This window comes from Lissotriton vulgaris, chromosome 3_1 (assembly GCF_964263255.1).
Source record: "Lissotriton vulgaris chromosome 3_1, aLisVul1.2, whole genome shotgun sequence".
NCBI lineage: Eukaryota > Metazoa > Chordata > Amphibia > Caudata > Salamandridae > Lissotriton > Lissotriton vulgaris.
Genome location: NC_141689.1, coordinates 1,352,925,815 through 1,352,937,820, shown reverse-complemented (window position 1 = coordinate 1,352,937,820; position 12,006 = coordinate 1,352,925,815). Strand labels below are relative to the sequence as shown.

Genomic DNA, 12,006 nt, shown 5'->3' with positions numbered 1-12,006 from the left:
CTTCCTCGGTTTTGTGTAAGCTGGACAAAAAAACAATATATGAAGTTCATCTTCTAGGTCACAGCTACACACTGGACAAATCTTAATGGAAGTAGTTGACCATTTACTCGTAAAAGCTCTTGAGGGTAGAGTACTGTATCTCCATTGAAGCTAAAGTTTCCTTGATGTAATAGGATAAATGACATCCAAGAAATCCTCAAAGAAATAAAAATCTTTGAATGTTAAAAAAGAATTAATTAGGGTGCCTACGTTAGGAGCGGACTGGACTGCAGTAAGTTTCTCCTCCATGAAAATCTTGGTAAGCGACTTTCACGAAACCTCCTAGCAGCTCCTTTCCGGATCATACCACATATCAGGCAGTCCCAGTCTTAAGAATTCCTCTTTTAGGAACCTAAGCCAGGGTATTTTTGCTACACTATTGCTGCTTAGTATTTCCTTCAGTTCAAGCCTGTAGTTCAGCAATTCTGGCATTGTCCAGAGCCTACGCCAGAACCTCAGGGGTTTAAGTGCTAGTTCGGCTTCGATAGATCTCAGGCCTAAGCCCAACCTTAAAAGGTAATAGCGGGGTGCTTTGTGGGAGTGCCAATAGCTGTCTGATAAATGTATTTTCTGTTTTGGCAATTTCGGGCCTGAACAAATGCCCCCACAACTCCCCCCCATACAAGATTGCAGCCCTTGCCTGAGTCTTGTAGATCTCCAACGGTGGTTTAATGGGTTTGTAGGTAGACGTGTTGGAGAGCTAGAGTATTCCCCCCGCAAGCTGAGCCAGTTATATTTGAGATTTTATTTGTTGGGGGCCCCAAGACAGATTTTCATTTATGGTAACCCCAAATACTCAAAGGTCGCTAACGTTTCTAGTCTCACTGTGCCCAGTATAGGATTCGGACGAGTAGATGCCGGAGGGTTGAAGATCATGAATTTCGTTTTGTCCGCATTTATCTCCAAACTCGTTGCTTCATATAATCTAAAACCTGCTCAAAATAACACATCTACTGTACCACTTAACACACCACTGCAGAAAGAAGCAGTTTCAGCAATATTGCGCCCACTGACTCAATTTGGGCTGCAATTTTAAGCTCAATGCAATATTCAACCACAGTTCTACAATATCAATCACATAAAATGGACTTACAGCTTACAGTCCTTCAGACATTGGCTGATGTTAGTTACGTCAGGGATCGAGATTAAACTATCAGAGCTCAATAACTTCATCAAGCGGGGACAAGAAGCGCTGCTAGGAAGCCAAACCATCCATCTTGAATGCACCTGTGCACCAATAAATGATAAGCTAACAACACGACCAACTATGTTAGGGAATCTTTATTAGAAATAAAAGGCAGCGCTCCATCGTCCCTTACATTTACAGAGGATCAGCACAAGGGAGGGATCACCTTGTCTGAACTCAAAAAAACTGAACCAACAGCATCTAGCTCTTCCAACATTGCTGTAGATAGTGACGCAATGCCAAAAATGGCCCCAATAAAAACGGCTGCTTCATATAAAAACTCTACACCTCACACAAGGGTCGCAATAAAAAAAAACTATCTCTTGCCTTAAACATATTGAGCAAACCACCCGTTACTGCGGTTAGAGCCCTTGGCAAATAAGTCTACCACCTTGGGGCCACTATCAACTCCTGTGTGTTTGAAACAACAAGGGAACCCCAAGTAAGTCAGCACAGGACCTCAGGGAGCAATTTTTTAGAAACAACAACGGTCCCATGCAACAAAGAATCAAGCAAAAAGATAAATACAGACACAGTGGATTCTGTATTGAGTGACTTGTCCAGCCGGACAGTAGTCTAAATATGTTTACTTTAAACAAAAATACAAGGAGAATATCCTTCAACAGTCTCACGTTGAGGGGCACAAGCCTGTACCCCAATTAAACACAAACACTTTAGTACACTCAAAGTGAACAGGAAAGGGCTTTTAGGCAAAAAGCTTAAAGTGTTCTCAAAATCGTAATATGAACAGAAATTGTAAGATGCACCTTTACATCAACAAAATATGTGATATAGACACTGTATAAGGCACATAAATTGGTCGACGGCGTTTCGATCCCACTTATAATTCAAAGGGATCATCATCAGGACATTTGGTAAATGCCTAATTAATTGCAAGCCTCTTAAAACCACGTAGAATCCATGGCTATTGGTTGTGCACGAATGCGATCCACAGCTTACAGGTGCAAGCTCGGCCGAGCTTGTACCTGTAAGCTGTGGATCGCATTATCGAGCGGGACCAGATACCGACTGAACCGGTACTCCCAGCAACATTTAAACGATCGGATTCCCGAGCCGAGCGGTTGGATCCCGATATTGGCGACCTCCACTTTTCATTCGTGCACAACCAATAGCCATGGATTCTACGTGGTTTTAAGAGGCTTGCAATTAATTAGGCATTTACCAAATGTCCTGATGATGATCCCTTTGAATTATAAGTGGGATCAAAACGCCGTCGACCAATTTATGTGCCTTATACAGTGTCTATTGCAAACAAAACAGGTGATGGACCGAATGTGGATCAATGTCACACATTCATCCCAGTCAAAAGATCTGGGCCCAAATCCATCGTTTTTTTGCACTCCACACCACCCTGGGTTAGACAATGGCGATATGCAAATCAGCTCTGACCCTGTGCCCCATGGGAACAGTCCAGTCCGAACTACAAAAGCCATGTCCTTCCCAGAACGGAATCAAGCATCCGAGGACCGGACCGGTTTCGAGGTAACACCTCTCATCAGCCCGGCTAGCTTGACTCCAGTGGTGTGGAGTGCCTGGGACCCACGTCTGAGCATCCCCAGCGCACTTATGGCGGTATTGCAAACAAAACAGGTGATGGACCGAATGTGGATCAATGTCACACATTCATCCCAGTCAAAAGATCTGGACCCAAATCCATCGTTTTTTTTCACTCCACACCACCCTGGGTTAGACAATGGCGATATGCAAATCAGCTCTGACCCTGTGCCCCATGGGAACAGTCCAGTCCGAACTACAGAAGCCATGTCCTTCCCAGAACGGAATCAAGCATCCGAGGACCGGACCGGTTTTGAGGTAACACCTCTCATCAGCCCGGCTAGCTTGACTCCAGTGGTGTGGAGTGCCTGGGACCCACGTCTGAGCATCCCCAGCGCACTTATGGCGGTATTGCAAACAAAACAGGTGATGGACCGAATGTGGATCAATGTCACACATTCATCCCAGTCAAAAGATCTGGGCCCAAATCCATCGTTTTTTTGCACTCCACACCACCCTGGGTTAGACAATGGCGATATGCAAATCAGCTCTGACCCTGTGCCCCATGGGAACAGTCCAGTCCGAACTACAAAAGCCATGTCCTTCCCAGAACGGAATCAAGCATCCGAGGACCGGACCGGTTTCGAGGTAACACCTCTCATCAGCCCGGCTAGCTTGACTCCAGTGGTGTGGAGTGCCTGGGACCCACGTCTGAGCATCCCCAGCGCACTTATGGCGGTATTGCAAACAAAACAGGTGATGGGCCGAATGTGGATCAATGTCACACATTCATCCCAGTCAAAAGATCTGGGCCCAAATCCATCGTTTTTTTGCACTCCACACCACCCTGGGTTAGACAATGGCGATATGCAAATCAGCTCTGACCCTGTGCCCCATGGGAACAGTCCAGTCCGAACTACAAAAGCCATGTCCTTCCCAGAACGGAATCAAGCATCCGAGGACCGGACCGGTTTGGAGGTAACACCTCTCATCAGCCCGGCTAGCTTGACTCCAGTGGTGTGGAGTGCCTGGGACCCACGTCTGAGCAACCCCAGCGCACTTATGGCGGTATTGCAAACAAAACAGGTGATGGACCGAATGTGGATCAATGTCACACATTCATCCCAGTCAAAAGATCTGGGCCCAAATCCATCGTTTTTTTGCACTCCACACCACCCTGGGTTAGACAATGGCGATATGCAAATCAGCTCTGACCCTGTGCCCCATGGGAACAGTCCAGTCCGAACTACAAAAGCCATGTCCTTCCCAGAACGGAATCAAGCATCCGAGGACCGGACCGGTTTCGAGGTAACACCTCTCATCAGCCCGGCTAGCTTGACTCCAGTGGTGTGGAGTGCCTGGGACCCACGTCTGAGCATCCCCAGCGCACAGATCTTTGGACTGGGTTGAATGTGTGACATTGATCCACATTCGGTCCATCACTTGTTTTGTTTGCAATTTCCGCCCTAAGTGCGCTGGGGATGCTCAGACGTGGGTCCCAGGCACTCCACACCACTGGAGTCAAGCTAGCCGGGCTGATGAGAGGTGTTACCTCGAAACCGGTCCGGTCCTCGGATGCTTGATTCCGCTCTGGGAAGGACATAGCTTTTGTAGTTCGGACTGGACTGTTCCCATGGGGCACAGGGTCAGAGCTGATTTGCATATCGCCATTGTCTAACCCAGGGTGGTGTGGAGTGCAAAAAAACGATGGATTTGGGCCCAGATCTTTGGACTGGGTTGAATGTGTGACATTGATCCACATTCGGTCCATCACTTGTATTGTTTGCAATTTCCGCCCTAAGTGCGCTGGGGATGCTCAGACGTGGGTCCCAGGCACTCCACACCACTGGAGTCAAGCTAGCCGGGCTGATGAGAGGTGTTACCTCAAAACCGGTCCGGTCCTCGGATGCTTGATTCCGTTCTGGGAAGGACATGGCTTTTGTAGTTCGGACTGGACTGTTCCCATGGGGCACAGGGTCAGAGCTGATTTGCATATCGCCATTGTCTAACCCAGGGTGGTGTGGAGTGCAAAAAAACGATGGATTTGGGCCCAGATCTTTGGACTGGGTTGAATGTGTGACATTGATCCACATTCGGTCCATCACTTGTTTTGTTTGCAATTTCCGCCCTAAGTGCGCTGGGGATGCTCAGACGTGGGTCCCAGGCACTCCACACCACTGGAGTCAAGCTAGCCGGGCTGATGAGAGGTGTTACCTCGAAACCGGTCCGGTCCTCGGATGCTTGATTCCGTTCTGGGAAGGACATGGCTTTTGTAGTTCGGACTGGACTGTTCCCATGGGGCACAGGGTCAGAGCTGATTTGCATATCGCCATTGTCTAACCCAGGGTGGTGTGGAGTGCAAAAAAACGATGGATTTGGGCCCAGATCTTTGGACTGGGTTGAATGTGTGACATTGATCCACATTCGGTCCATCACTTGTTTTGTTTGCAATTTCCGCCCTAAGTGCGCTGGGGATGCTCAGACGTGGGTCCCAGGCACTCCACACCACTGGAGTCAAGCTAGCCGGGCTGATGAGAGGTGTTACCTCGAAACCGGTCCGGTCCTCGGATGCTTGATTCCGTTCTGGGAAGGACATGGCTTTTGTAGTTCGGACTGGACTGTTCCCATGGGGCACAGGGTCAGAGCTGATTTGCATATCGCCATTATCTAACCCAGGGTGGTGTGGAGTGCAAAAAAACGATGGATTTGGGCCCAGATCTTTGGACTGGGTTGAATGTGTGACATTGATCCACATTCGGTCCATCACTTGTTTTGTTTGCAATTTCCGCCCTAAGTGCGCTGGGGATGCTCAGACGTGGGTCCCAGGCACTCCACACCACTGGAGTCAAGCTAGCCGGGCTGATGAGAGGTGTTACCTCGAAACCGGTCCGGTCCTCGGATGCTTGATTCCGTTCTGGGAAGGACATGGCTTTTGTAGTTCGGACTGGACTGTTCCCATGGGGCACAGGGTCAGAGCTGATTTGCATATCGCCATTGTCTAACCCAGGGTGGTGTGGAGTGCAAAAAAACGATGGATTTGGGCCCAGATCTTTGGACTGGGTTGAATGTGTGACATTGATCCACATTCGGTCCATCACTTGTTTTGTTATACAGTGTCTATATCATATATTTTGTTGATGTAAAGGTGCATCTTAGAATTTATGTTCATATTACGATTTTGAGAACACTTTAAGCTTTTTGCCTAAAAGCCCTTTCCTGTTCACTTTGAGTGTACTAAAGTGTTTGTTTTTAATTGGGGTACAGGCTTGTGCCCCACAACGTGAGACTGTTGAAGGATATTCTCCTTGTATTTTTGTTTAAAGTAAACATATTTAGACTACTATCCGGCTGGACAAGTCACTCAATACAGAATCCACTGTGTCTGTATTTATCTTTTTGCTTGAGTCTTTGTTGCATGGGACCGTTGTTGTTTCTAAAAAACTATCAACTCCAGCAAGAAGGAAGATTCCAACAGTGAATGAGAGGCAGGAGCAAACACTAATAGCAAATGACCCAGCTAGAAGGAACACCCCAATAACGAATGAGAGGCACGAGTCAACATTAACAGTAAAAAATCCAGGAGCCCGGAAACATATCACAGAAGGTCAACCCCAGGGGGCACCATCTAATGAGGTTCACCTGTTAAAAAACGAGGATCAACAAAAACAGTTGAAGGGGGCCCTGCAAAGTGGAGCTGCTCTCCCAGCAAAACCAAGTCTCCATATGTCTTCCAGTCAATCTCTCGTAAATCTAACAACCAAGGAGCAGATCAGAACAACCCTATGCAACTAAGGCCCCACTTACAGGACGAAATTCTTACTTACAGAATCAAAGAAAGTACAACCGAAGAAGTGGTCAGTATCATTCTCATTCCGGAATACGAATCACGGGGGAGAGATGACATATTAAATAGAGGGAACTTTCTACAACTCTTAAACTCCATCCTGACCCTCGGAAATAGAAACTCATTGGACTTACTTTCCATAGAATTCCTTCCAAATAATAACTGCCTGGGCCCGGAGGTGACGAGGACAAGATGGAGCTCAAATGAAATTGAAAACAAAATCAAGGAAGAGGAAAGCACACTCAAAAACTGTGGTATAATAATGGCTGTTGATTTGAAATCTCCTTATCCAACCCGTTCTTAAAAGCCCCAACCATCGTCCCAGACAAAATTACCACATCAGTATTAAGAGGGGCAAGAAGCAGAACCCCGGGCAAACTCACCGCTTGTATAGAGGGATCCAATTTAAGCAGAAGCTCAGGGCCATTAACTTCAATTATGAAATCGGGACTAGAGGTAAGGTCGCAAATAACAAGCACAATACTAACAGATCGTCCAAACTGACAAGAGTGTGATACTCCATAGACAGCTCCACTTGTGCAAGGTCAAATTAAGCTCTGCATTTGGAACATTAATGGCTTGGCAGCCAAACTGGTCGACCACGAAGTAGTCAATTATTTGAAAACATTTGATTTAATACTTCTCCAGGAAACGTGGGAAGACAACGCCAAGGAACTCCAAGGATATTCCTCCTACTTTGTTCCAGCAACAAAGGCCTCTAATTTTGGTCGCTACTAGAGGGGACTAATGATGTTGCCTTCAACAACCACAATTGGCTCAATTAAACCAATAGAGGCAAAAATCACATCACCCAATGCAGCCACGCAATACAAGTAAAGCTCAAATTCAACAAGAAGTTATATTAATCAACACCCACGTGCACCCTAAACTAAAACAAAAAGCTGTAAAGGAGCTGGCAAATGAAATAAAACGGATTTCGGACGAGCAAGATACTGCCCACATAATCGTTGCTGGCAATTTCAATTTACACCTTTTTGGGGTAAGCCCTGGGGCCCTGTGCACGGACTTACATCACTATGGGTCATACTGAATCAGAGCCAAGCAAACAATAGCAAACCCTCAAGATGGGCCAAACATCTGCTACTAGAACTGGAACATCTAAATTTAAGAGCATTGAATGGCCGCTTCTTGGATGATAATCCACCAGCTGCTACTTTTCACTCTTCAAAAACATCCTCCAATTTAGATTACACATTTGTAACACTAGCCATGTTTGATAAAATAGCAACCTTCAAAATTGGTGCCATGGCCCAGAGCGATCACCTCCCACAGGAAGTATTGTTGAATGCGAGGCCAGCTGCTACACTAGACACCTGGAACCCGATTGCAATAGAAGAAGTCTCTAATCTAAACCGCTTAAGGTGCAATGCCAACAACATTGAAGCTCTATCAGCCTCCGCCAAAACTTTATTTGAGAGAGAAAAAGGCACTGGGACCACCATTGTAACAACATGGGAAAACTTCATTAATACTTTCAGTGGTAACTTTGCGACCAGGACCAAATTAATCCAACCAGATGACGAAATAATAAAAGTGACCTCCAGCCCGGAAACTAAGAGCCTCAAACGCACCACAAACCGAACCCTTAGGCAATTGCGAAAAACACCCGGGAAATTGGAGCTGGGGTCTACTTTTCGACAAACAAAGGCACTATTGAGAAAGAGGATGTGGAGAAAAATAAGGCAACAGAATGACGAAATGTGGGTTAAATTATTGCATGATGCCAAGCAACACAATAGTGCTAAGTTTTGGCAAACAATTCATTAGTTAGAGCGACCGAATCATCCAGGAATCATTTCCTACATAACACAGGCCGACTGGGTAGATTACCTCTCCGCCCATTTTAACAACAAGGGAGGGGAACCAAATAAGGAAGCAGGCACCGTGGTAGCGGACACCAAACCCCCTAACAAGGGTAAAGCATAACAAAACTGTCCAACCAAAGCTCACTTGGTCAGTAGCACTAACATCCATAAGCAACAAGAGATCCTGACAGCAGGCGATTTAGACTCTACAGACCTTACTGTGGAGGTAGCATACTCCCCCACGGAAAAACAAATAAAAAGCCTAATAACCAAGGGTAGAGATATGGGAGCGCCTGGCCTAAACGGGATCCCCCCGATACTGTATAAACACGAAGCCGTCTTTTGGAGCAAGGCTCTACTACCAGTCTTCAAGGGCTTAAACACCACAGTCACCATTCCGGAATCTTGGAAAGGATCTATTATTAGCCCAATCTTTAAACAAGGCAAAAGAAAGGAGCCAAATAATTACCGACTGATTGCCCTCCTCGACGTAGACACTAAATACTATGCCGGAACAATCCTGGACGAGTTAACTTCCTGGCCTCAGACAACTCGATTATCCCCATTAATCAAACTGGGTTCCGCAGTGGCCAAGGAAATACGGCTAACATATTGGCTCTAACTTTGTTAATGGATGCTGCCAAAGTTTCAAAAATGCCCCTTTTCCTGTTTTTTAGTAACTACACAGCTACTTTCGACCATATCGATCGTTCAAAACTTTGGTGAAAACTGGATAAGTGGGGTATACCAAACACCCTTTTGGACCGGCTAAAACAGCTGCATAAAGACACATGGATCAGGGTCAAACTAGGTGCAGGGTCACACATCTCAAAACGAATCATGACCTCAAAAGCCCTCAAGCAGGGGTGTGTCCTTGCCCGGATCCTTTTTATTAATCTTTTTCTGGCCGACCTGCCTGGGGAGCTGGATAGCTGTATATCCCATGCTCCAAAATAGGGAAACAAGCTAATGTCAAACTTGCTATATGCTGATGACCTGGTCTTAATCAGCAGGACACCGATTGGTCTTCAGCATCTACTAAATACAACAAGCAGTTTTTCTACTCGGAATTCCCTCAAAATGAACCTCAAGAAGACTAAAATTATGGCAGTCAACTACCACAAAAAGAAGATCAATAGTTGGTTCCTTGACGGACAAAGTTTGGATCAAGTACAAAGTTATAAATACCTAGAAATCCTAAAGGGTCATAAAAGCTTATTCAAACTTCAGTTACAATCCATGGGGACCACAACATATTTAGCCCTGAAGTCACTGAAGAGACGGCTTCCCGACCTCACGCTCGATCCCTTTTTACAGGTTCTGAGGGCCAAATTGCTGCCGACATTAACATATGGGAATGAAGCTCTAAATGGTAAAGATGCAGCAGTTTTAGACGTTATAATAGCCAACTCCTACAGAGCAAATTTCCACCTCCCAAAATACGTCTCCCCGGCTCAAATCCGGTTAGAATTTGGGATCCAAAGACAAACGGTGGAAAGAAGAAGCACCTACGTCAAAAGTTGGCACAAAATCCGAAGTGCTGAGGCAGGATCTTTAAACTCTCACCTATGGAAAGCCTTGCTCAATCAAGAAAAATGCCCAGCCAGGGACTATCTGTTTGACTCTATTCAGGTTCTGGGCCTATCTGAACTCTGGGCTGTTCCAACGGATCATCTTTCTTTCAAAAAAGCTGTGAGAAAAACAACATCTATGCTATATGTTTTAGATGACAAAGCAACTCTCATTAAAAAGGCCCACGGCTGGATAGTGCTTAGTGACTATGTAAGGCTAAAATCCCAAGCCTACCTGAGTGCCGGAATCAAGATAAGTAGGAAGGAAAACTTTCTAAAGTTGCGCCTGGGGTTAATTGCGATCAAACCCCACCTTCCACCATGGGAAAGGAAGGAGGGCACCCCGACTTGTCGTCTATGTGGAAGTGGAAAGGAAGACATCACTCACGTTATCTGCAACTGCCCCAACTTAAAAGACATAAGATGCACTTTATTACGTCCTTTTTTTTTTAGGTATCATGGCATCCGGTCCTGTTGGCAGGCAGTTAAGCTTTGCTTCCATCCCAGTAACGTCCAGCTTAACTGTCGGCTAACAAAATTTTTGAGATGGTAGCTTAGAGACTTTTTAGCTTAGAGACCCTGTTGTTGCCCGAAACCCGCTAAAATAGGAATCTTTTTTGTAATGCATTTGCAAAGATTTTTATTAATCTAGCAAAATAAAATAGCTTATCTTATCTACTTTGTATACTACTTCAGTTTTCATGTTCTGTCTCTTCCCTCACCTGTTCTTTTCTTTTCTGTTGACAACTTATAATAAGGGAGGGATGCAGAGAGTTACTTTAATGAGTTACTTTGTGGCAGTCCATGCACCCCTGGTGACCGGCTCAGTCCGAGGGTATCAATAAATGAGCCGTGGTCGCACGTGACATCTGGCTGAGCTAGATTGCCGTGTACTGCCTCCCTTACTTCCGCGCATCCAAGTGTAGGCCATCACCACGCGGTTGTACACTTCACACTCGGGACCTAGGCACACACTTTGCCGAGCCCCTTCAGTTTAGTCAGCGCCGAACAATAGATTAGCCGTGGCGAACCCCACATCATCTCCCTTTTGAACAGCGCTGCGCAGCCAGCACTCTCTCAATCCATGCTTACCCTTGAACCCGGTTCCGCACTCGTCCGGCTCCAGGCACACTCCCGCCGCGGGCGCTGCGTTTGCAAGGTGTCCCGTCTACTCTCCATGGATGCTCTCGCTCTTTTAGAGATCATAACCGCCGAAGCCGCACGTTTCGAAGAGTTGAAAACTTTTGTCAGAAAGTTTCGTTGCCTCTGTCGAGAGCCGCTGCAGCAGGTGCCCGGCGCCTCGGTGTTTACCGTCTCTAAGCAACGAGTTTCGCTGCTTCCGGGGCCCGCGGCTCACTTTGCTGCATCCGTGTGACCATGGCAACCAACCCTGGGAGCAGAAAGGGTGGGCCCACTCCCTCAGCCATTGGTCTATACACTCTCCCCGAGCCGCCCGCCAAGAGCCCATATGAACACCCCGAGACCTTACGGTTTACCAGGCATATCATTACTGTAATATATTGTTTTGCGTTCCCTTCTGATACTTGTACATATATGCCGTTCTTCTCGTCATGCTCAGTCAGAGGACTATAGGAGATAATCCCACGATTCAGGCTGAGGTTTTCATATATGTGTAAAGCACAGACTCAGACCCTGCTCAAAGCCTAAGGAGTTCTGAATAGAGTTTAGACTGCACATTTCTTCGCCTGTTCGTCAAAGTCGTCTTTCAGGACCGTGTTTTTTGCCGATAGACGAGTTAAGGTCCTATACTTTGGAAGGCTAATTAAGTCGTATCGAAACGTATATTTAAAATTACACCTTGAGAGGGAAAATGTAACAAACAGCGACAACAATTAAAAAATTATCCTCTTAATTTGTAAAATTGTCATTTTATGTATACTGAGCAAAACAAATCGTGACTGGATAGCCTGATTTACAAGTAATTGACAGCATATAAATAATTTTTACAAACTCTCCCCCCAGTGTCATTTTCAACAAGAAACAGTGTGATGGAAAACATTTTCT

The 12,006-nt window shown here is 46.0% G+C and overlaps 1 protein-coding gene across 1 annotated transcript in view; it reads right to left on the bottom strand.

The window, feature by feature from the left end:
• DNAH6 (dynein axonemal heavy chain 6) overlaps positions 1-11,297 on the bottom strand; it is a 2,460,712-nt gene extending 2,449,415 nt beyond the window's left edge. Inside the window, exon 1 of the mRNA XM_086961829.1 lies at positions 11,074-11,297. Coding sequence (XP_086817955.1) covers positions 11,074-11,187 — 114 coding nt within the window. The 5' untranslated portion in view covers positions 11,188-11,297. The remainder of the gene's footprint in view (positions 1-11,073) is intronic.
• Between the last annotated feature and the right edge of the window lie 709 nt (positions 11,298-12,006).